The sequence below is a fragment of the Tachypleus tridentatus genome, chromosome 1 (assembly GCF_004210375.1).
Source record: "Tachypleus tridentatus isolate NWPU-2018 chromosome 1, ASM421037v1, whole genome shotgun sequence".
Taxonomy (NCBI): Eukaryota; Metazoa; Arthropoda; class Merostomata; order Xiphosura; family Limulidae; genus Tachypleus; species Tachypleus tridentatus.
This window is the reverse complement of record NC_134825.1, coordinates 152,413,379-152,441,111: the sequence shown is the minus strand read 5'-3', so window position 1 is coordinate 152,441,111 and position 27,733 is coordinate 152,413,379. Positions and strand designations below refer to the sequence as shown.

At 31.8% G+C, this 27,733-nt stretch overlaps 1 protein-coding gene across 1 annotated transcript in view; it reads right to left on the bottom strand.

Annotated features, from left to right (window-relative positions):
- Window positions 1-27,733, bottom strand: part of LOC143227428 (uncharacterized) — a 97,484-nt gene that overhangs the window by 10,729 nt on the left and 59,022 nt on the right. Inside the window, 16 exon segments of the mRNA XM_076458880.1 lie at window positions 935-1,094; window positions 1,747-1,885; window positions 9,823-9,936; window positions 11,264-11,468; window positions 11,864-12,080; window positions 12,615-12,849; window positions 13,325-13,528; window positions 13,790-13,943; window positions 15,304-15,505; window positions 18,163-18,391; window positions 18,696-18,851; window positions 19,069-19,377; window positions 19,380-19,424; window positions 21,318-21,536; window positions 22,536-22,883; window positions 23,399-23,626. Of these exon segments, the coding sequence (XP_076314995.1) occupies window positions 935-1,094; window positions 1,747-1,885; window positions 9,823-9,936; window positions 11,264-11,468; window positions 11,864-12,080; window positions 12,615-12,849; window positions 13,325-13,528; window positions 13,790-13,943; window positions 15,304-15,505; window positions 18,163-18,391; window positions 18,696-18,851; window positions 19,069-19,377; window positions 19,380-19,424; window positions 21,318-21,536; window positions 22,536-22,883; window positions 23,399-23,626 (3,164 nt within the window).

Genomic DNA, 27,733 nt, shown 5'->3' with positions numbered 1-27,733 from the left:
TTAAATAAAATGAAATTTATAGATTATCACAGTTCTATGGAATATGAAATACAATAAATCAGTTATTATAGTGTGTGTATTTATAGGTTTTAATCAAATGTTGGGACAATATGCAATGTCTTCAGTTGGGGAGAGAGTCACTGGTTTCAAAACATAAGTGGTTTCTAAAGGATCTGTGGAATGCAAAATAAGAATTGGGATTTTGGTAGCATACTAAATGTAATTTGTGATGACATTAAAAGTGTACAGTACTAAGTCTTATTGATTACTGTTACATGAATAACTACGTACGATATCAACAGCTTCAACACAGTGACATTTACATGTTATTCAAAAAATAAAAAATGTACTTCTTGATACAACAATTAATAAGATCATTACTAAAAAAAATATAATATTTATAGCTTTACAAACACACACTGCTGGTTAGATTGGTAATAGGTAACAGAAATTTTAGTAATCACAAATACTGCACATTAACTTATTAAATTAAAAATATACCAAAACTATACAAAAGAAATATTCTTGTTCACCATAAATATTATTTACATGTAAATAATGAAACCAATACATTTTGCACAAAACTTAAAACTATATATGGAATCAAAATTCCAAGTTATAATCACATTTGGAAAATAGTTGTGTTACCTTGACAGTACATGCATTATTCAGCATTTATATAATACCAAAAGAGATGGTGTATTATAAAGCAGTTTTAACTCTCTTTTTGCATATTCCCAATTCAGATCCTTGTGACATTCAAGTTTTAATTCATCTCAACCTGAAAACACCAAATCATACAGCTTTGTTTCTTTCAAAAATTTAAATAATAGCATTTTTCATTAAAACAAGTACTTTTAACACATTTTTAACAACCAAATCAAGTTCTAATTCTAAAAATACAAGAAATATTGTCCTACTAGCCTTCACTTACCACAAAATCTATTGAGAGAATGAAAATAAGAGTTCCATCAGCCAAACGTGGAGAATCTGTCTCGCAGTCAAGTCCATCCCAATTACACTCTTCATTGTTGCACCCATAGTCACAGTAACCATTCCCATAATTACGAAGACAATAGGAATCATACAGTTCACTATAATAAAAATTTCATATTCAAATACATTGACAAAACTCGTTTTAGTCACTGTCACTCCTACAGAATGTTCTCAAAAGTAAGCAATTTCTAAATGTTTACTTATATTTACACTGTTTTAAATTGTATTCCTAAAATGAAATGTATGCTTGTTAACGATGTTGTCTGTTTTAAAGTTTTTATTTAATTTTGTATACAAGTTTTCAGTTTTTTGTTTCTGTTTTTGCTGATACAAAATTAAGTTTTGATGGCAGTTCTTGTCTTCTAAATTGTGTTTTAACTTCATCAGCAAAATGAAAGTTACTTCAATGGAATCATTAATCAACTTAATCCTAAGATATTTTCAGAATTTTAAAAAGCAAAAACCATCCAACAGGTTTTTAGTGCATAACTGGCTGATCCTACCATGTAATATAATTACATAAACTTTAATCAAAACCTAGTTTGTTATATCACAATAAAATACAAGTCCTTCAACTGTCAAATGTTATACACCCATAGCATAAAAGAATCGTCTTTAAATGGATGTTGTAGCTGTTAAGTTATGTAATTAAAATGCTTCAAATACTGTATAACTGTACTCAATATTTATCAGTCTTCCATAAAAGTTTATTTCATTCTTTCTCTTACAGGTGGATTGGCTTATACTTACTTGCAGGATGATAGTTCTTGTGTGCAATCAAAACCATCAAAGAGACAGTCCAAGTTGTTGCACTCTGCATTACATTCCCCATTACGAAAGACATCCCAACAACTAATAGCTGCAGTACAGTTAATCCATGGATTAATTCCTGAAATATACATATATACATATAATTAGTAGTGCAGTATTGAGGAATAAAAAACTTCTGTTACATATTGCATATAATCAGTAATACAATATTGGGGCTAACAAACAATAATGTGTACATATATAAATTTATTGTGCAGTTTTGCAGAACAAAATGTACACATACACATAAATCTCTTCTAAAAACTTTATTATAATAAATAAAATAATGTATAAATTGTTTCTGAAACATTTTGAAATTAATAACCAGTGGAAATATAAGTATTAGCCAGCTTTTTGTGAATCCTTGTTTGCTTATTTAGTTAGATTAAAGACTTATAAAACATTTTAGAGAAGAAACAGAACACTAGTATCTTATCTCTTTAGTATCTATTGTAATCACAGAAGAATAAAACAAAGTTATTTTTTCCTATAATAGCATTACAGACTTTTGTTTTTTTCTCCCTTTTTTTTTTTTTTCCTCTTTACAATCAGACCCACAAAGCACACACTGCTTGTTCTCAAAGAATTGACAATATTTTGAGCAGGGGCATAGATTTTTTACACCCGATAGTGGACTTATGTGGACTGTTCAATTTGCAAATTGATAATCTCTGATTACATGAACCTGAAAGCTGTAAACATGCAGTCACAGAGTAATCTTGTTGCCACGATACTTCAAGGTTTCCATGTAGGTTTGTATAAGTGAGGTGTTGTGAACAGTTTTCAAAATGTTAATAAAATAAAGACAAATGTGTCACAAATTAACTGCCACATGAATTTATTCCTGCACACTGCACAGTATAAAAGATGGCCATTATACTTGATAAGGTTACTAATAACTTTCATTGCATGAATTACATTTTCAAATATTAATAAAATTAGTAATTACCCTTGATAAGTTTATATCTACTGAAAAACTGTTCATGTTGTTTGATAAAAATAATTAAAATGTCTTTGCAAACTCTTGAAAATTACACATCAATACAATGTAGCACATAATTATTCATACTCTTCATTGAAGCAAGATTCATTTAGTCCTCTAGTCTACATGTTCCCAAATGTAGACCTCCTTTGTGATGATCTGTTTATGAATTCTTTTGTAAACTCTTCTATATTTATCTTGTCAACCTCATCTTTGTGAGTGTGACAAACTGCCACATGGTTGAGGTGGCACTGAGACATAGTTGACCTTAACCACATCTTCAACAGTCTTAATGTAGAAAAGCTGCATTCACATTCACAGCTGGATACTGGACATGCAAACAAAATTTTCATGAGAGGAAACACTTCACTAAACATCTGCTGGCTTGTTTCATGCATTTTACAGTAAGCATTCTTCGCACCTTTCAGAGATGCTGCTTTTGTTGTTCCTTTGACAAGGGCAACTGAAACTTGAGCTGTTGTGCAGAGATTTCTGGATAGTTTATAACCAAGTTGTCAATCTTGCCAAATGTGATCATGTTCTCAAGTGATAGATATTGCCTCAAGTCATTGTTGTCTGCATTGAATCTAGTGGTCATATGTTCTATGACTGTGTCCACATATTCAGAATACTGGCTTCTGTAGTAATCTCTATCTGTTGCAGAATGGTGTGCTGAGCAATCACCTGTGATCCTTCTGAAGGGTCTGCAAATGCGTGGTAGTTCAATAGGCACCAGATCTAGGGAAGTTACCTTTATCTCAGCTTCATCAAACATCTTGTTGTAATTTTACTCTGTTCGTAATACCCGCAATTGCTCAACTGTCATTGCAGATGCTTCAATCATGCCAGATACTGTCGCTGATTTTGCTTAGAATGCACGGTTTAGTTCCTCTAATGCAGCTAATGGATACCAAGCCATCAATCCTAAAACTGTCTTTCCTTTGTCAAACCTGTCCAGCAGACCTCATGCTTTCACTGCTACATCTGATTTTTCATTTGCTAATTCAGAAAAAGAATCAACAATGTCACTGTAGTGATCATTAGCACATGTAATTGCAGATACGCAGCACAACCAACGTGTTGAACACAGTGGGCAGATGTATTTAACTGGATCATTGTGGCTGTCTGACTATACAATATTTTCAAAGATTGTCTTGTATTTGCCTGACCTCTAAAGCAAGACACCAAGTTCATGTACCCGCTGGATAGAATCTAACACATTCACAAGCTTCAACTGCATGTTGCATTATTAAATTAGCCTTGTGTGCTCTGTAGTGAAAAAAAAGCTGACGGTTGCTTCTCTTTTATTTTTGTCTGGCATCCACTGTATGCACCACTCATGTTAGCAGCTCCATCATAAGTTCATGCTCTTAATCCTGACAGTGGTAAATTGAGTCTAGTCAGTACATCAAGTATAGTTGAGGATATTGTTTCACCAGTTGTATTGGAAACACTGTACAAACCAAGAAATGTCTCATGGACATCAAGGTTCTCATCTATGTATCGTACACATATTGCTTCCTGTTTGGCACCTGTAACATCTTGAGTGCCATCAACCATTAATGCAAAGATTTTACTTTGCTACACTTCGTGTGCTATGTTCCTCAGTACTTGATGGCTGAATATCTCCATTATTTCATTCTGAGCCTGGGGTGATGTGAATGTGGTTTTCTTTGACAAGTAGGCCATCAACTCAGAAGCTTCATTAACTGCAGGAAGTTCCCCTCCGTATCAGTATGTCCACGTAATGCTAAACCTTGACGCAGTAAGAAACGTAAACTTCTGAATATTTTGGCTAAACTTCTTTTGCATTCTTACAGCTGCTTCTTTTTTCCATCATGTAGCTGGACAGTCACTGGAGTTGCATCAAGTGAACCACCTGGAGATATAGCAAATTTGTGCTGGGAGGAGGATAGGTGTTCGTTGAATTTCTGTTTTGCATTTTTCCAGTTGCAAAAGCCGGTGGATATGAAGGTATACTCCACTGGCCTCTCCAATTTCCCTGTAAAAAGGACTCTATTTTCCACCTTGGCACAATGAAAGCATATGACTTTTTGAGTCTGATTGTAGAAGTGCAGTCATGGGAACTCATCAAACCACTTGCCCTGGAAGTTGATGTTTTGAGATTTTACTTTGTCGTGGTATTAGCTGTGCGTCTGGATGATATGGCTTTCCACACTATCTGTGGAGTGTCAGAATTTTCATTACTGCACAAACTTGTTTCACAACTATCTGGTGTTTCATGATGTGCAATAGTTGCACAAGCATTTTCAGACTCATCCTCTGATGAACATGGTATTTCCTCTGAAGGTCAAGTTTCTATTTCTTTGCTTGCGGTTGTTGGATTATCTGCATCTGCATTGTCACTTGTAGTACTAGTAACTGGCTTGCAGAACTGTCTAATATCGGAAAGTTTCAGACGCTTGTCATAATTGGAATCTGTTTCCCAGATAACTCAACAGGCTAAAATACAGTCTTTATTAAAAAACTCTAACATACAAGGAATGAAGATAGGTCAGAATTGAAGTAGGACTGAACTGTGCAATGTATTTAAGTCAAACACACAAACCTTACAGTGACTACAGAGCCGACTGACCACCTGGGCATCACTGGGACAATAATGTGTGCTAGTTACAACACAAGTAATTGCAAGTTTCTCGAAAAATACTTAAACAATCACAAATATATTATATTCCTGTTTAAGCTCATCAAAAGGCAAACACATTGTGATATAAATGTCTATAAGCACATCTATTAGTTAAAAACTTAAACAAAAACTAGCAATAGAATTCGAGTAGAGGCTTCAGGCCGTTGAAATGCTCCTTTTGTGTCTAATTATACAAGGAAGTACAATATTTTTACTATCTATGATAAGAGAATATATTGTTCTTTTACCATAAAGCACTAGCACTTTATTAGAGGGAGGTGATAATCTGAAATTTCATGGATTAATGAGGGGCACAAACACAGGTCAAATGAGCCCTGTTGTAAAATCGAAGCTCAGACTAAAGAGAGTGGAGGGGTTGATGTAGGACGCGTCTGGATCCGAGCAGCCCAAACCTGTCATTAACTGTGCACTAAACATACACTATGGTCAGCAGCTTCGGCAGCTAAGGAGAGTAAGGTGTTCGACAATAAAACCAGCTAGACATGCATAAGAACAAATGGTGTAGGAAAACCACACAATATACACATAAGATTGGTGCAGCTACAAGCTACAAATGGCCTGCCAGATCTAGATCACAGGAGTTTACGACTAGGAGTAATATTTTCGGATTTCATGCTATGTTCAATCCGTTGTGATAAAAATGTTACTTAATCTTACACTATGTATAAGACGTAGGTAGATTCTGTGATAGTGCTTGCAATCCTTGCATGTATACTTAGGCCTACTGACTGATACTTATGAACTCTTGCTTAGATCAAAAAGCTTAGAAGCATGCCTATGTTAAAGATGTACATTTCAGCTACTGAAAAAGCCTACATCTAGGCCTAATTATGTAATTCGAGTGGTGAGAACACAAGAATCACAAGAACAAACACAATTTGTAGGCCTGTGATGCAATAAAAAATTTAAAAGACCAAACTGTAGGAGGGGATGATTATATGCACCATATCCCCCACCTAAAATAAAGGGGATGTATCCCTCATCTCCCCATGATCTATGCCCCTGATTCTGAGTAAATGTAATTTTATGTAAATTCCACATTTTTCCTTACTGTTTATTATTTTCAAAGTAATTAAGTATGAATTATTTTATACATTTATTTACACAGAGAACTGTTCACTATCCAAAAGACATTTTGAATATCTAATTATCTGGCCCTTGGTCATTCCTAAAACTAAACTGGTTAAAAGCTTTGTCCTTTTCTTGTAATTTAATTGAAATGTGATATGGGGACACTTATAACAGGATCCATGCTCGAAGTGCTACATCTAACTTCACAACATGGAGATTTCCTATTTTACAATTACAAAAGCATACAACACATAACACTTTCAGTGTTTTGTCAAAAATGATATCTGTAATGTTGAACTATGTCAGTAAAGTAAGGGAAAGCATCAGTCAGTTGGGAAAAAACAAGTTACTATACAACAGTCTTACACATTACAGCTAAAGTGGGAATCTGGTTTGAAACTATTAACAGGGTAATTCACTTCAATTGAGGTATACAAAAATGATAGATGCTATCTGTGAAGCAAATAGAGAAATTAAAGACTTAATTATTGAAAACTTTACAAGCATACAAAATATGGAAATACATTATATTAGACAAAGCACTTATGTACTTTAGTATCAGTAAAAGTCTGGATAATTGATTATTATCTTGCTGGTAAAGAAAACACTTAAAATTTTTTTTCCCAAGCAATATGCAGAAGTTTTCTAAAGGATTTACTGTGGCTGCAGGTATAATGGCTATCATAACAAGTTAAACTTCCAGAAAGTTAATAAAAATGGCAAAAGCCTCCTGTTATTAAAAATCGCAGAGGCATCACATATTGTACACATTCTATAGTGTACAAATATGCTTTAAAGCCTAGCAACCTGTATTTGTCTCACTGCCATAGAATATGAACATCTCTCTCAATTTCCTTATGCTGATGTATTTTTACATATAAATGAGGTAAAATCAGCACAAGGAAATTGAGAGAGGTGTTCATATTCTATGGCAGTGAGACAAAGATAGATTGCTAGGCTTTAAAGCATATTTATACACTATTGGAAGTGTTCTGTGTGATGCCTCTAGCCATGAACAGTTTTAACAATAAGAAGCTTTTGACATGATTGATAAAAAAACTTTTAGTTCCTTGTTGACGATGCAGACAACACTACCAATCTGAACAGAATCTCGAAGTTAGCTTAAGAGTAATACCCTAGCCAACCTACAACAATCAATGCTTGGTATAGCTCATATCTCAAACCTTCTCACAGGCTACACCACAAACACGAATACACAGTTCATAACTGAAAAGCAATGTAAAAATTCTGTTATGCATATCCAGATGTTTCAGTTTCTAAATTTATAGATATCCAGAAGAATGAAGGAAAGATCAATTACCTTTTGAAACTATGTAACAACACAGTGTGCTCCTAGTGCTTTGCTTCGTACATTTGGTTTCAACAAATGTTTGCTTTTCAGGCTCTCACAGTATTTGAAGAAACCATACCTCTAACTAAATGGATCATCATTTTTAAAAGAAAATATCCCATGTGCAATTTTTGTTATACATGTTTTAGTACCTTTGAAAATGCCATAATCTACTTCTCTATTAATCAGTAACTTTGAAGAAAAGTAAATCTTCATCGACCAAAACCAGATGCAGAGAACTTGCAATCCACTAACTTCACATGGCCACAAACATTTTATATCTCGCATACATGTTAACATCTCTGACACCAGAATATGTCAATAAAGCATCCCACTTACAAAATGTAGTATGAAATTAACAACAAAGAAGTGACTCAGCATAAACATAAGGAAGAACTATGGACCAACTACCTATGCTGAAATGTCTACAAAGTGAAAGTGATACCTGAGAGCCAGATATAATGCCTACTCTGGCACACTGGAAAGATATGTGTTGGATATTTTTACTCAGCAAGATACTTACCACTAACCTCAGCCTAACTTCTTTAAGTATTCTTCGGTTCATAATGGTTTATGTATTGTAAAATGTTTGACAGAATTGTTCACGAAGAATTGAGTTCGAATTTTTTGTATAGCTACTTGAGAAATATTTGTTCTAACTATCTTTAATTTTGAAATGACAGAGTAGAGAGAAGGCAGCTATTCAACACCACCCACCATAAACTCTTGGGCTACTCTTTGCCAATAAAAAAAAATAGGATTGACTATTACATTATAATGATCCCACAGCTGAAAGGCAAGCATGTTCAGCGAGAAGATTCAAACCTGCAACCCTAAAATCATAAGTTGAGTGCCTTACTCACCAAGCCATACACAGCTCCAGAAGAAGAAATGGGAGAAAGAGATGACACATTACTGAATACACAACACAACAGAAAATATTCGGTTACACTTGCCAACAATTACTTATATTTGAAATACACTTTAAAATTTCTTTGAATCAGATATCTGTATAAAGTTACATATAAGGTACTTGCTCTAACCATTCCTAATTTTGAACTAACGGCTTAGATAAATAGTACCTTAGTAAACAACACCAACCATTAACTCATGGACACTATACAGTGTGATTTGACTTTCACTTTAATAATGTAGTCATAACCCTAAAAGGTACAACGAAAATTTGCCAAAATGAGATGTAAACCATGGACACTTGTTGTCACAGTACAGCATGCTAAATAAAAGGTCACACCCAGCCCACAATATAAAACAGTTAAAGTAATCTTAGTATGTGTAAATAAAAATTAACATATTTTTACATTCCTGAAATTCCCATTAATATTTGTATCAATGCACATTGTTTTAACCATATGATAATGCTAATACTCTGTTCCTTCTGTCTACTGCTGTGTCTTCAGGAAAAAAAACAAAAAACAGTAATATAAAGAAAAACTTAATTTCATTTCTAGGTTTCATTTCAACAGAAATTTAAGGTTATAAAATATGTGAAAGCAATTGGTGAACTATTATTGGTACTGCTGTAGATATTAGAAATTAATAAATTCCATCTCAACACAAGTTTTATATTTCTTAATATCATTTATACATGTATTTCACAACATACTGATCAGAGAAAAATTCACATGTTGCAACCTCCAATAATATTATTCTGTTTAACAGATTTCCTTAACTGGTTGCAAACAATGAATGATAAATATGAGATGTTGAAAGCTTGAACACTTATGATTACTGTTAATTCTAAATTCAAATTTTATCATCATTTAATATGTGAAACTCCTATTCATAGGTCAAGTATGAGATATGTTCTTCTATACCTGCTTTGATTATATACACAAGTTTTATTTGTTCAAGATGATGAATCTACTTTTTTTTTTTAGCATACTTATGTTAATTTATATCTGTATACTTAAGGGTATTTCTTACCTAACGAACAATCACCGCCATCAAAATTGCACACATAACTATTGCACTCATCATCACAGTGTCTATTTCCAGCCTTCTTTTTACATCCATTCAGCTCACACTGTTTCACTTTATCTACAGATTTCAGTAACATAAGAATATCACTACAAGATTCTTATTCCTTTTTAAACATCATAAACAGATGGTTATTATGTATTATTATTTGTCTATGTTCCCAGTTTATTATATATTTAATCAGAAACATATACCTTGACAGATCCTCCAAACTGCAAAAATAAGATCCAACAATTTTTTTCAGGTAAATCCACACTTAACTACGTGTATTGCTTATTATTGTAAAAAATTAGTGAAAACATAAAAATTTGATACATGCAGATTTATATTCCAATTATTTCAGTGAGTTTCACTCAATATTACATATGAATGCAACTATAAACAGGTGAAAATTACAGACCAGGTATGATGCAATAAGTGATACTTATAATGTACTCCTGTTTTAATACATGATTATTAAAATAATCTGAATTTCATTTATAACAATTATCTGAATTCAAATTACTCCACATTTTATTCAAAATCTGCAAGAGCATTAAAACTGCTTGATTTACACAAGTTACATACTTTTCATAACTTACAGAGAAATATTTAGAACATTTGTTCATGGGACAATCTGCTATGCAACTAAAATTTTCTGACTACATTTGGTCTTTAACACAAAAAATAAATTGTGTTACCTAGTAACTATACAAATACTTCTAAGTCTCACTGGTTTTCCAAGTTATCATCGGAAGATATTATCAAAACCACATTTGTGATACATATAAAGAAATGAAGAACGAAATAAAAAGCAGAAAAAAAAACTTTTAGCTAAATGATGAAAAAAATGTAAAACTTAACACATCACTAGAAACTTGGTACAAATAAATAAAAAAGATGCAAGTACAACACAAGTAATTTTTATTTTAGTCAATTACTTCAAAACCTTGCAATCTACAAGTTTCCTCTTTTTTTTTTTTGTTCAAATATAGCTAAATATAATGATAATCATAGGTTTCAGAACTGTATACTTTGTAATAAGGAAAACATTGGATGAAATCTTATTACTCCTTTTGGAAACTCATAGATGGAACAATTATTTGCATGATAACATTCTTAAATTTCATTACAATTGCTTCCCTGAAGACACTTTCATACTTCCATACCATTTTAGCTTAGTATCTCATAAATGATTGAGTGTTTTATCTATGAATGTGAATTGGGCAACCAATAATATAAATATTGTTATTAAGCTAAGTCTCATTATCTTAAGTCTTCAACAGGTAAGATTTAGAAGAAATATTCTAACTGGACATTCTTTACTGGAACCTACATTTCACAAATAAGAGAAACAATGGTAAGAAATATTTCAGTGTAATGTATATAAATATTAGATCACTTTTACCTATTCTATCAATAGAGGTAGAATCCTTTTGACAAAGAGGTGACAGACATTCACCATCATTAACTGTTTCACAGTGTTTTCCCGTTGTGGCTCGAGGACATAAACAAGTATAGCCTCCTCGTCTTGGACGACACTGACCTCCATTCAAACAAGGGTTACTTATACAAGTGGTGTTGGTCAAACCACAGTTGTCACCCCAGAATCCCTGAAGATGGAGAATTTGTTTTTACACATTAGCAATGAAAAATTCTGTAACTTTGTGATAATTTACACTAACATTTAAAGTGAAAAACAAAATAACAACAATGATTGTTTTTTAGAAACCATAAAAATGGTGCCTTATCACTGAATCCCTATGAAACATAAAATAATATGATAAAGGTCATTTTACCAGGTCAAATAAATTTCTGTTAATAACAAAAGTGTGAGATAATAGCAAAATAAAGCAAGAAATATATAAATTTTAACAGAAACCATTTCACGCCCATTAAAACTAAGGTTACATTAACACAATGTTTTTTTTACAAAATTACAGTCTAAAAGGTATTTCTAAAGATCAAACTAACTACACACACAAATAAAGCACAAGGTATTATTCACCTCGGGGCAGACACATGTATGACCTGACTGTGTACTGCTACATACTCCTCCGTTAAGACATGGATTGGAGGCACAAAAGTTCACTTTAGTTTCACAATGACGACCCATATATCCTGGCTTACATTCACAACGGAAGTCATTGATTAACTGAACACAGTCCTGTGTACCAGGACTTGTACAAGGATTAGACAGGCACTCATTGACATCACCTTCACATCTAAGAAAATAAAAACAATATAACACAAGACACAAACACAAATTTTACAAAAGTTATGTTTTAGCTGGAATATTAAATATACACGTTTCCGAATGAGTTAATTTAACATTTCACTTTAATTTTGAACTTGAAAAAAGTTTGTCTGCATATAGACACAGTTTAATCATTTTAAGAAAAATAAATGAAGTCCATAATTCTATGATAATTACAACTAAAAACATTAAGAACAAATCTTTCCTTTTTAATAAAAATGTGAACTGAAGCTAAATATTTGTTACTGAGCAATAATGTATCATACTCATTACTTTTCTAACATATAAATGGTATCAATATTCTTGTTGAAAAGGTAACTGCAGCAATATTTTTATTAACAGAAAATTAAATCCAAGATTACCTCAAATTATTTAACACTCTAAATCTCCTTACTATTAAACATAATCTAAGTCTAAACTTTTAATATTTAAAACTTATTATCAAGTTGGATAAGTGGACTTTCAGTCCACTCAAGTTTCTAGATCTACTGTCTTCCCTTACCTTGGTCCTACAAAACCTGGTGGACATTCACATTCATAATGTCCAACTTTATCAATACACGTACCATCGTGATGACAGGCACCTTCAAAACACTCATTAATATTGATTTCACAAAGAATTCCCACAGTCCCATGAGGACAGGAACACATGAATTTGTTGATTAAATCATGACAAGTACCTCCAAACAGGCAAGGATTTGGGTCGCAATCATCTATGTTAAATTCGCAATTCACACCTGTCAAAGCAATAAAAACCATATTAAGTCAGTCTAATTTTAAAAGAAAGGTAATAAAAATAACATTTAAAACATAGATAATTTGGTTTAATTGGTTTCAGCAGTAAACCATTAATAATAATGGCTACACTTATTTCTATCACGCAAAGAACGTGAATATTTTATTGATACTTTATTAACATATCAGCAAAGTATTCTTCATATATCCATTCTTATATAAAGTAAATTTATAGCTACTAACTCAAAATATTGCAATCTATTTAGCAAAGGCTCATAAAACATATTACAACAAAATAAAACTTTTTCAGAAAAGGTAGTCAAATATGTGCTTTTATTAGTGCTAGTATTTTGAATATGTTTAACTTCCACAAAAACTGAAACAAGTGGCTCACCAATTATCCTAGATAATTACTTACTGGCTTTATTCTAAATAACAGCACCCAAGTAAAACTCTTATGGTCAAAAGACATCATACCTTGAAAACCAGGTTGGCAAGTACAAGTATACTGTCCAATTAAATCAGTACATGTTGCATTGTTCTGACATGGTTGAGAGGCACATTCGTTAATTTCGTGCTGGCAGTAACTTCCCTCATATCCCTCAGGACAGATACACTGATGGCTGTTGCCAATATTCTCACATGTACCACCATTTTTACATAGGTCTGAAACTTCAATACCTTTGAGAAAAAGAACACATTAATGACGAACTATGCTCTCGCATAACATAATAAAGAATACAGACAACAACATGTAAATTTATTGTATTGGTTACTGAAGCTTTAAGAGAAAAGTAAAATCTAAACTATTTCAAATTTAACACTTGTAATAAAAATAACAAACAGAAAACTTTAAAACATATAAATGTATACAAAATTATTACAATATTTTTGAAATTACTGTACAAAATGAAAAGGTATTATTTTAAGCCTTTAACTCACCTTTTTGTGAGGCAGCAACTGTACAAGACACCATAGATACATCACACAACATTCCTGTCCAACCAGGACTACAAGTACAGCAATATGTATTATTGCTTTGTTTGCAAGTAGCACCATTCATACACGGATTGGTGCTGCACCAATCAACAAAAGTCTGTGAAAAACAAAAAGAGGGTAAACTCATAAGAAAATTTGTGTGGCTTTATCAGTTTAATATGAGAACTTAAGATAAATCCATATCATATAAGCTGCCCAAACCTTGATATATTATTCGGATTATGGCTAAAAATGCCAGTAAAAGCACGGGTACCCCAAATGATGAATCAATAAATTCTAATTATTATAAGTTAAATATTTTATAGGATATGATATAAACATAATTAGTAAAATTAACATTAGTTCATTCATCATAAATGTATACAGTGCATTTATTCATTCTAGTACACACTTTTTCCACATTTACAATATAGATAACACAAGTGTGACTTCACTTCGAAAACCTAAGATGATTAGATTTTAAATCAATAAAACCAAAGCCTCATGATTTAGCCTGTTTAGTTTTATTAAATTTCAATAACAAGTATGCATTATATATCTCTATTAAAAACTTAAATTTGCAGACAACACATAATGGTTAGAACGTCCTAAAAACAAGGTATCTGTATAAAACTAGAATTAATCATATTTTATATTATAATAAATTGCTGCTTAAAAAAATTGCCTAAATATTCTCTGATAAGAAAAGAAAAAGTAACATGATTCTAAATAGCAAATTCCTGAGAAGTCTCTGAATAAAGCTTATAAGAGATGACTACTAACTAATAAAATTAATAAATAACAGAAAAAAGCTTGGAGCACAACAACAATTTTGTTTAAGTCTCAAGTCAATAGTACTATAATATTCTTTATTTCCCATGAAACTATTTTACAGACTAGAAACCAAGCATGTTATTTAACCTTCAAAAATATCTCCAAATATGGCTAACAAAGTCACATCAGTTTACTAAACATTTCCTTAGTGTGTGTGTGTGTGTGTGTGTGTGTGTGTGTGTGTGTGTGAGGTAAAATTCAATTTCCTTATATAACACAAGAAGTAACAAACAAATAAAAATGAGTGTTTTCTTCTAACCAAAACTGTAATTCTGTGAAAGACAATCTGCCCCATGTGAAGTATTTAAATATAGTTAATCAGCATATACACCAAGAAACTAAATTAAACACTTATGACCTACACTTTTTTAATTTACAAAAAAAGTCTCAATTGTTTAATAAAGCTGCTTACGAAAAAAACTTTAAAATATCATGATCAAAACTATTAGTTTAATGAGTTCCAAGAAAGAGTTGATAAACAAATCTTTAAGTTAACACCAATCTACAGATATATTTAACAATCTGATTCAGTACAACCAGTACTTAGTTATTCATCACTCTTATGAATCTCACTGAACATCACGTAACTGCATAGTGTTATGAAGACTCATCTTTAAGTTCACATAAATGTTAATTCTGACTACCTCACAACGAATCCCAGTGAATCCAAAGGGGCAGTGACAAGTGTAAAAACCCACATGGTCAACACAGGTGGCTCCATTGGAGCAAGGATGTGAATCACATTCATTAATGTGAAACTGGCAGTTGGATCCTGTGTGGCCTACCGAACAGTGACAAGTGTAGGTGTTGATTTCATCAATACAGGTTCCACTATTCATACACGAGCTACAAGAGAAAATTCTATTGTAGAAATAATATATTTGAAAGAATTACACCTAAAATCAATATTAAAAGTCATTTCATTCACTGAAATAAAAGGATCACAATAACTTAGTTCACTTCCTAAGTGGTTCTGATAACACATTTTTAACTTCTTAATGAAACTCTCAAAGTAACTTTTAAACTACAAAGCAAGAAAAAACATTAGCAGTACTGAATTACCTCAGGTATTCACAATAGAAAGCTCTCACATACTTTATTTGGTATGTTTACACCTACGAAAAAATCCACAGGTATAGGCTAAAAAATTCACAAGCTATAATTTATTGAATTTTAAAAAAATGCAGTACTGAATGTTGTACGATACTACCATGAATGGCACAGTGAATCTTAAATTTTGAAGTGTATATATTTAATATTAGTAAACCAAAATTAATAATTACTAAACGATAAAAGTTGTGAACAGACAGTAACCTACATTTCTGAAGTTTTTTCACAAGTTCACCTGCTGTAATAATCATCAGAGTAAAAGAGTTGAAAAAGCTAAAAATAATGTCAGCATATACTAATGTCTTTTTTTTATACACCTTATGACTTATACAACACTTCAAGTAGAGCTCAGCATCAGAGTAATAACAACTAAATAGTCCTGTAACATCAAAAATTTATCATGATAAAACTGTGCACGTCATGAAACTTCTTAAAGTTCAAAACTCAGCTGTTTATTAATTATTGATGTCTGTCAATAGGAATCAAAACATATCTAATATGTCAAATTTCAACTTAAGTTTTAATTTCTTTACTTCAAAAGGAGATCAAACATTCTCAAACTTTACTTTTGAGCATTATGACACTTGAAACTGAATAATTTAGATAATCTATTCAATCATATTTGAATTCTGAGTATTAATGTAATTTACATATTTAAACGATTTACTCTGCTAAAACACAGTCTGATATCTTACCATTTAGTAATCTTGTTTTACTCAGACAAAAACCAGAAAGTCTAACCTGTATGCCATGCCCTTCTGTCACATTATTTTTTCCAAAATGTCAGTAATTCTCTGTTTGCTATAACACTGTTTATAACCAATACAGAGATATTTCAACTTAATGACTTGTGTATAATGCCAGCTTGTTCTTGTGACAGATTTTGGACTATGCAGCATGTGCTCAAAGTTGTTATCATTGAGTTCAGCTCAACCAGCTAGTGGAAATATTTTAAGACACATTACTTATGTCCTAAACTGAATGCATGAAAAATATAAAAATTCAGTTAAGTACTAAAAACAAGCCTAGCCAAAATTACCATTAACTTTTTATCCATACTTCTGAGTACTGAACTACAATTTGAGACCCACATAAGTATTACATTTATTGTTTTTATGTATATTTTTATTTATTTATTTTATTCTTTTAAAAGTATCTAAAATTTAAAAAAGTTGACCTTACTAAGTTAGATAATAAAACATTAATGAAAAAAATTATACACAAAGTATGCACGTACGAAACTTGTGTGTTACATAATTCACTACCATAACTTGAGTCATGGATTTGCTGGGTGATTTCTAGGTTATTTGCAAGTTTAACTAAGTTAGGAATGGTTCAAACACAAATAAAATGTGAAAACTGTTACGAACTTCAGTCTATTTAGAATAAATAATTGTAATTTTTCTCTTATAATATTCAGCAAGTATTTAAAGAAAATGGGATAATTTAGATTTAATTTGTATTTTTTGGGTTGGTTATAAGACTGGTCAAACTAACTGAAACCCACACAGCATTAAGGTTAAGAAAATAACAGAAAAACAGTTTTACTGAGAAAAAATTTTTGATATTCATTAAGTAGGCACAGGAGGCTAATAAATAAAATCTGTAAACTATGGGATGGAAAAAAGTATTTTTAATCTTAACATGAAAATTACCTTACATTCAGACTTGTCAGAGACTGCGTAAGACTGATATTATAAATTCACAAAAGAGTCTGATAAAAATGCTTGATTGAAAATTCAATATCTTTTTAGTACAAAACACTTGTATGCTTTAATAAACACTTGTCAAATTTTATGAAAATACACTTACTACAGGCATAGTCATAGTATGTATTTGCTCATGGTTATGTAATGGTTGCAAAGATGGTTAAAACGATCAAGCCCACACAGAGAGGATTAACACTACCTTACCTTTGCTGTGAGTGTAATAAATGTATTAAATAAAACACTTTAATCAAAGTTCACCCACTGCAATTACAAAAGTACTTTTTTTAATTAATATACTGGAATTGACAACCAACAAAATAAAGAACTTCTGCCAATTAAAATATTAGATTTTAATTTCTAAGTCTTATTCTACACAAGATGAAAAACAAATAAAATATTTCCTGTTGAAATAAACATGTATTAACATGTTCTATAAAATATTTCTATATGTGATAACAATAGATGTATACAAATTTAATGACACCATATAAAAATATTCAGAACTACATGTCATATACTATTTTTTGTCAACTCTGGCAAAAAGCTAAGTTTTATTTATTTCTTCATTTTTTTCTAGTTTTAGACATAAGTACTTGAGAAACTAATTTAAATACTGATTACTACATTCTTATACAATAAGTTATCTTACAAAAATAAGTGTTTGGTAACAAAGTAAAAATTTACCTAGATGTGCAGTCTTCATCATTGGTCTGACAGTTTGTACCACTAAAGCCCAGCGGACAAGTACACGTATAACTATTAACGTAGTCATTACAAGTAGCCCCATTCTGGCAAGGATTGCTGGCACATTCATCTATGTCAGTTTCACAGTTTTTACCTCCAAATCCTTCCACACAAACACATGTATACTCCCCAACACCATCAAGACATGATCCTCCATTCTGACATGGAACTATCAATGAACAGTGGTAATTCAGAAGATCAGAATGTTACTCAAAACATTCAAAAAACATTCAAAAACTCAGTACTGGTTTCCTGTATAATATGCCTTTGTATCTGATTTAATTCCTTCATATGTATAAAAGATAATAACTATACAGATAATTTCAATCCTTATATGTACACATGTTGGTACACTGTACAACTTAAGTAACATACCTTCAGATTTTATTTTGTATTCTGTATTTACTTACTACACTATACTAAAATTTAAGCAGGTTTTACAAAAACATACTGAAATTTAACAATTTACTTACATGAAGCACAATCATTGGTATTAATTAAACAGTCCCGACCTTCATAACCCTTAGCACAGTTACACAAATAAGACCCATTTAAGTTCAGACAAGTGGCTCCATTACGACATGGTGATGAAATGACACATTCGTTAATATCTTCATCACATAGGCGACCTAAAAGACAAGAAAAACTAGCATGAAAGAATTAAAAAACAGCTTTAACAAGAAAATTATTAACTCTTCAGTGTTCATATTATTAACCACAGTTTGTCTTTGCTAAGGAAACTGAAATCAACTTTTTATTTTCATTAAAACAAATCAGAATATTCAAAACTTACTTTTAAAATAGTTTTTATTATTTAATTAAATGGAAAATTGTATAAATACTTACCTGTATATCCCAGTTCACAAGTGCAAGCAAAATCAAGATAATTTGAGGATGGTGTGCACTTTGCTCCATTTTTACATTTGTTTGGACTACAAGGATCAAGTTCAGTTTCACAATTTGGACCACTATAGGGCACTTCACACACACATTTATAATCATTGACTAAGTCAATGCATGACCCACTGTTTCGACATGGTTTGGAAGCACAGTCATCAATGTTAATCTCACAGTTTTTCCCTGTATAGCCTGGCACGCATGAACATGTATAAGAAGCAAGTTTATCATGACAGCTGCCTCCATGTTGGCAGGGTTGGACTGACATTCATCAATGTTTAATTCACATCGGTAACCTCTATATCCTACATCAGAAAAAGAAAACATTAACTTTGCAATTTCTCATTTGGAAAGATCTACGAACAATTTTTTTAAACTGATAAAACTGAATAGATTAAAAATAAAACACCTAAGGATAAACATAATTTCAATTTATACAAATCTACCATTAACAAAAAAAGAAAATCATACATATGTAAATATTTTGAGAAAATTAATATTGATAGGATTAAGTAAATTAAATTAAAACAAAATCATAAGGAAAAATTGTGTTAAAAATGAGCAAATCCAAACTTGTGAATTATTATTAAGTTTGTTATAATCAAAAACAAGCCAAAACAAAACAAAAAATGTTGAACTAAATGAAAAGATCCCAGAGTACAAGCTGTAATGTGAGATATAAAATATATCCTCGATTCTGGAGTTTGCTGTGGAAGTAGGACACACATTACAGTGGGAATACACCATCTATCAGTCTTAACCTCCATTTGCCAGTCTTGCATAAAGTAAAGGAATAGCAATAGAAATAAAAATTAAAATAATAGATATAGAAATAGAAATTAGGAGAGTGCCAAATTGTTAAATGACCTTATTTATAACTAAAAATAGTTATTAGAAATGTTTAGTAAAATTTAATTTTTTATTTCTTTATATTTATTTAAAACATTCTTATATTTGTTCCAGAATAGTTTAATAATTTTATTTAAAGTTTCTTAATTAAATCCATTAACAATAAATTTGTGTATCAGTATTTGTTACAAATAAGATCATTTAACAACTTGGCACTACTTTGTGCAAATGTACACCTTACCACATATAAAGGCTTATTTAGAGCATGATTGTTACAGTAGACTTATAAAGGTGGTGGTTGGGAATTACACTAGTTAATTTAGATAACTGGATTGGACACATCATACTAGTATAATTTGTTTACTGAGCTACCAATTAGTGCCTTTCTACCATAATGGGGTCTGAAATGATAACTTCAAGAGGTAAGTTTATTTAACTTATTTACCCCCAGATGGTAGTACCTTATTTTTCTTATTTTCCAATTATTTTTTTCTTCTTTACTTTGGAGAGCAGTCACCTTCCCACAACTGTCTGCAAGCAGTGAAGAGTGATACAGATGCGAGATGATGTGGGCTTAAGAACCCACATCTCTCTCTCCTAATTTCCATATATCTATTATTTTTAATTTTATTTCTATTGCTATTCATTTACTTTATTTCTACATGTTAGACTAGCAAATAAAATTAAAGAGTGAAAGATGATGTATCCCCACCGTAATGTAAGTCCTACTTTGCAGTCATCTCCAAAACCTAGGGTACATTTTATACACCACATTATAGCTTGCACCCCAAGATCTTTTTAATTAGTGAAGCTTTTTTTTTAAATTTACTTTTGTTTCAACTTGTTTTTGGTTATAACAAACTAATGTGTATATATAATATTGATTTATATAAGAAATATACAAAAGTACCAAATTTTTCTTCAAACACATTTTTATTTCTGGGTGTTTATATGTTCTTTGAAATTTCCCGTAATGCACACAGAGTGGGTTTCTAGCATTTCACAGTACTGATTCCAAATCAGTTATGTTAACATTCACAAAAATATATTTTTAATAAAGTCCAAAATACATCAATATATTTCTTCCCTCTCTACATTTAACATTGTGTCAACAGGGCAAAACAAAAATAAATTCATTTCAAAAATTCTGAATTCCTTATCTAGATTAGTTTTCTAAAAATTGAATTTAACAATGTCCACTTTTTTGTAAAAAATAAAATTTTATCGTTCATATGCAGAACTACTTAGTTTGAACTTATGAAAAAAAAAATATACATGTATATGTACTTTCACATCAATACCTGAATGTCTTATCACAAAAAACAAATACAGAAAATCACTTAAAGTACCTTTTTGGCAGTGACAAATAAACTTGTTAACCTCATCCTCACAAGTCCCTCCATTCAAGCACGGATTACTCTCACATTCATTAACGTCAGAAAGGCATCGAGCATCATAATACCCCCGTGGACAATCACATTTGAAACCATTAGTAAGATCTGTGCATATTCCACCATTAGCACAAGGGTTGCTTGCACATTCATCAATATTGGTTTCACAGTGTATTCCTAAAAGAAGATTTTTTATCACATGAAGAAAATGATGCGGTTTCTTGATATTATCAAGCTATGTAGCCACACATTACTTTGTCTTCCTTCACAGCACTATTTTTTTTACTCAGTATAATCCATGAAATTTAAATTATACCCAAAACTACTGTCTAACTTCTGTTATCCTACAGTAAAACATTTTGCATCAATAGCTGAAAATTAACTAGATTTGCAATTTTTACTATAAACAGTGTGTATTTCCACTGTTCTTCACTTTTAAAAATCACTGCCTAAAATGACTAATAATTTCTGTTTTCTCAGCCTGTATATAAGATGGATTGATACATATCAGGTAGTTTATGTGAAATTTTCAGTTTATGTTTAAACATAGTAAAAAAACAGAGCAAACATCAAAAACACTAATATATCTTCCTTATTAAGCATTACCTTTTAAAATATAAATCAGAAGTGACTTTCTTTTTGCAAATAATCACCTTTAACATGAAAAACAACATGAAACATTTTACAAAGCTACCATTCTTTGTAGTATACAATAACTCCTACATTAAATTACTTACCAAAATCTTCCTACTCACAAAAAATTAAATTAGAAGTGCATAGTTTCTTACATAGATTTATTCTAATATAATCAATGAAGCTTTGTAAAGAATATGCAACTTAATATACATTTACATACAAATGAAGTGAATACTACTAAATCACATCAACTTACCCTGATGCCTTCATGTGTTTTGTTTTTTTACTTGTAAGTAAGCAAATACCAAAAATAAATAAACAGCAGGTATAAGACAAATTCAACTACAGCATACATTGTATATCACAAAAGTTACTAAAATAAAATTTTATTAAAAAGTGGGTGAAGGACATGATTAATGGATTGATCAAATCAAAGAACTTATTATTATATTAATAAAACAAAACAGAATACAACGAGCCACGAAATACTTATTAATAGTTTAGAAAATTTGGTTGACAGCAATACGTAAACAAACACACCTGTAAATCCTGGAACACATCTACACCTATAGGAATTGATTCCATCTTCACATGAGGCACCGTTACGGCATGGATTGCTGAAACATTCATTTAAATTGTGCTCACAATTGGGTCCTGTTGTGCCTGGTCGACAGCGACACTGGTATCCATCAATAAAATCTTCGCAATGACCGCCATGTTGGCAGGGATTACTACTGCACTCATTAATCTGGGTCTGACACAGTATACCTGTATAACCTCTATGACAGTTACAAGTGAACCTTCCAATACCATCAATACACTCTCCATAATGACAAGGGGAAGACTGACAGTCATTGATGTTTGTTTCACAAGCAAATCCTGTAAAACCTACCAAAGAAAAATTCAGGCATCAAAATATCTCAGTAAAATGCAAGTGAAATATTTTCTAACTTATAATCCTACATGAGAGACAAATATGTAGATACTCAAACACAACATCAGAAAAAATATGCCTTTCAATTTGAATTACAACCCATTTAAACAACCAGTGATACATCATGTTACTGAAAGTAAAAATGTTTTCTTTAGATTAAAAAAAAAAGTACACATTTTTAGTCATCACTTTAAACAAGTCCCTAACTTGAACGAAATATATCTGTTCCAGCAATGAGATATAATATCCCCAAGTACAGTGGTTACAAATTCTTTACCCAGTTATAACTGTATTTGAGATAAAAGGAAGCTGATACTAGCAGATGAAAAAAATTATATTACATTGTTCTACATGAAAAACATTTCATGCATCAAAAACTTACTGAGCATACTTCAGTTAGAGTATCTAGTATCTATATCTTCAGTTAGGGTATCTAGTTTCTATATCATACTTGTGTATAAAAACTTACCAGGTGGACAGTCACAAGTAAATCCTGCTACTCCATCATGACAAGTTCCACCATGACGACAAGGCTGGCTCACACAATCATCAATGTTTATTTCACATTTTGTTCCAATAAAACCCACTTGACAAAGACATTTGAATCTGTTGATTAGGTCATTGCAGATTCCTCCATTCAAACATGGATTCGGTAAGCATTCATCTATATCAGTTTCACAGTGTATTCCACTGTAGCCTGTAAAATAGCAAGTTAATAATTTTCAGTTTCCTAACGATGAATAAATTCCATTACTGAACTTTTACCAGTAAATGTAACCTTGTTCAAAGGTAGTAGTATTATTTTATTTAGTATGTAAGATGAATTTTTACTAACATTTAACAAAAACAAATGATATTGTAGTATCAGACGCTGTAAATTCATGTAGCTCAATAGTGCTTTAATTAATTATTAACGTGCAAAAATGTTCCCCTTATATACTGGAAATTAAAGCGAAAAATATCAGCTGAAAGTTCATAGCTGGGATACATGAAGATGCTTGCTTAAACTGTTAACCTTTAAATCACCGACTCGTTTCTATGTCGTTTATTATTAAATAGTTCACATACTACTAAGCAATTTTATTCTTTGCCCGTTACATCAACAAGTGTGAAATCAGTCCTCCTCAACATTACATACACAGGAGATCACAGGCGTGTTTACAGTCGTGATGTTTTTGTTTATATTTGGAGTGTGTTTAATATATTACAACTGATCCTGTAAGAAACGAAGACAAGGACCCATAAGCAAGTTAAACATACAAACAACAGTTCATAAATGTGTTTAATTAGCAACAAGAAAGTAATTCTAAAATTAAAGTGATACAAGATCATACTTCTGTCGTATCAAATTATCAATAAAAATGTTTCGAGTCTAGTAGAATACGATAAAAATACCACAGATTAAAGTAACGGCCATTACATAAACATTCCAGCCAGTAAAAGTACCACAGATTATATTAACGGCCATTACATAAACATACCATCCATTAAAACTTTTCTTAAATAGTTAAAAATATCCAAAGGTTTTGTTTGTCTGTCTTTCACGTTTTATTATTATTATTATTATATTTAATTATGTTGCTTGGCTTCGTTAAGTTAATGTTACACTGAATTAAGCCTAGGTCAGTCAGTACACGTATGAATACAGACGTGTCCTATGTCGCTACAAACATGAGACTTATATGAAGTACACAATTTTCAAGGTATTTTCATCCAGTGTTACTTTTCTGCGTTAATTTTTATGTCTGAAAATAATACTTTAATCGGCTTAAATTATTAAAATAGGCATAACAATGCCATCAGAAAACAACTTCGAAATGTAATCGCACTGCCTTCGGTCTTTAAGTTGTTTAGTAGTGAACAGGACAACACTACCAAGAACTTCCAGTCGTGACCTCTCCGTGAACTGCACAAGTTCGTTCCTTTGAGAAAGCTAACATTCCTGCAGGCTCGAGCAATAAAGTGGGAGACCGCGAGTTAAGGTGGAGATCCGGGGTTCTCACACAAAGCACGCAGGCATCCTGCAGAGCAGGTTATAGCTCCCGCCTCCCCTCCTGTTACCACCCTCTTCTCATGCATGCCCTATCAACCAAAACCATTCCTTTACTTTAAGCTAACATGTGCATACACATTAATGTGGTTTTATCATGTAGTGGTGATAATTCAACTTCCGTCAAACTTAGTGATCGGTCATAAAAAAAAGCTTGTACTAACGCAATAACATGTGAAAAAAGAAAGAACAAACGCATCGAACAACGCATGTATACACATTTTCTACCTTCATTCACTCCTAGAGCAATATGCAAGCCTCATTAATCATAAAATTCTTTTGTAAATGTAACTAGCTTTCAAGTATTCCGACTATACAAAACCTGCACTCACTTGTACACACAAAAGACGGTGATATGTGAAATTACATTTCCATAAGTAATTGTGTATCCCTTGAAACATTTCTTTATCCATGTCACTAATTAAAATACATGCTGAAATTTAAAAGAAAATTACACAGCGTAAAAATTTACTCCGCGTCTTAGTGTCAGGCTACTTCAGCTATATACATCGCTATGGTAAAATGACGCCTTCTTGAACTTGATACAAGTATGCTTAACCAGGATGTAATCCGAGAAGTATAAATATACAGTTACCCATTTAAATTAACAAGTTAAACTTTTTCCGTTAGCTTCTGTTAATTCAACCCTCCCTTCCCCCTCAAAGTACCATCATATTAACCCTCCCCCCTTGTCAAGTTAAGTGAACATCTTTGCTGTTAAGTTATCGAATCTTTTTAAACGTAAACTTCGAAAAGAGGTCTACCTCACTGGATAACTGAGGAGAATTGAAAGTATAATATGATATTATATTTCCTTTACACCAGCTGTATTTCAATGTTAGGGGAAAAAAATGTTTGATAAACATATCAGCCTTATTCTAATGAGTTATGAACGAAATTCCTGGACTACGAACTTTAAACACTCAAATTATTATTATTATTATGGCGCTCGTCCTAAACACAAACATTTCATAAGCCAGCAAAACTACTTAACACTTAATACTTTCCAGTTCAACAACAACAAAAATGTTAACTTCATCAGAAGTACCTATAACAAATTAACCAACAAAACATACATTCTGTTCATACCTAGGGAGTACAAGTCACATTTATACCATCTTATGTACACATGCCATGATAAACCATGAATCAGATATATTAAAATAATTTGTTGTTTAAAACTAACAGAAATAATTTCTTAGTCTTATAAATTTATCTTTATGCAACAACGTTTTATCACCTTTTTTTATTTATTATGATTTCTAAGAAAAATCAAAAATAAATGTCATCCAATACATTTCTGGGCAATGACATTCGACGAGTCATTGAGCTATCGCTTTAGGGTAACGAACTGGTTTTATTTTTCCTGAACACAAAACTAAATAAAATAAATTTACGAGCTTTTCAAGACCTTAATTTCAAATACTTTAATGGGACACTCACGCCAATTTTTGTTTATTTAACATTTAATAAACAACTTCCTCGCATTAAAACCAAAATTCTTGCTTGGACTGGTACCACGTTTCGCATGAATAACCAATATATGACGATTCTTTCTTTGTTTTTGAACTTCGCGCAAAGCTACACGAGGACTATCTGCGCTAGCCGTCCCTCATTTGGCAGTGTAAGACTAGGGGGAATGCAGCTAGCTAGTCATCACCACCCATCGCCCACTCTTGGGCTGCTCTTTTACCAACGAATAGTGGAATTGACTGACACTTTGTAATGCCCCCACAGTTGAAAGGGCGAGCATGTTTGGTGTGACGGGGATTCGAACCCCTGTTCCTCGGATTACGAGTTGAGTACTTTAACCACCTTCCCATGTCGTATATGATGACAGAAATCAAAGGGGTAAAGCCTCCAAACTTTTATTTGTTATTACGACAGTTTTTTCGAATACAAACTGATCTAGTTTGTAAACGTGTAAGAACATGTGATATTGAACATACAAAAGATAAGAGGGCACTGGTCAACCTTAAAGAACAGTTTCGTATGTCTCGTTTTCTCAAATTTGTAGCTTTTGACTCACAAGATCTTATTAACTTTTATTACAGTTTGCAGACTAAACTGATGCACAATAAAATAATTAAAGTAAGCTTCATAAAAGTATTACTTAAATTTATAGATTACTGTATGTAAAAAGTTGCTAAAACGACTGAAAAAACAAAGACAGATAATGACGCTACTAAACGACTGCAAAGACAGGCGGGAAGGTTAACATTATACCCCCCCCCCAAATTACCACGTGTAACATACTGAAAGCGTACTCCATTCCAAAGTACAATATTACACTTGACAAGCACAAAACACTCATGCAACCTGCTAGGAAAAGTGTACACATCACAAATGGTGGATACGTCGAAAGAACAATAAACGAAAAATATTTTACAGAATGAGACTAACAAAACCTTGGACGTTTACAGTTTGTAAAGATAACTTCGATACCCTTGTCTTTTCTTTGTTTGAGAGTTGGTAGATGTGTGTGTGTTTTATTATAGGAAAGACTCTGCTGAGTCCACTGAGGAGAATCAAACCTCTGATTTTAACGTTGTAAGTCCGAAGACTTACCGCCTGGAGGGGACATATTCAGAAGTAGAATTATTTGAATGAGAGGTCAGTAATATGAAGAAACTTTAAATTTTATTTTAATGTTTATTACAAATTTATATTCAATTTTCCTTGTATGTTTACGGTGATGTGTTAGGAGAAAATGTTTTCATGAACATTATATATGTAAAAAATGGCTGGTATGGG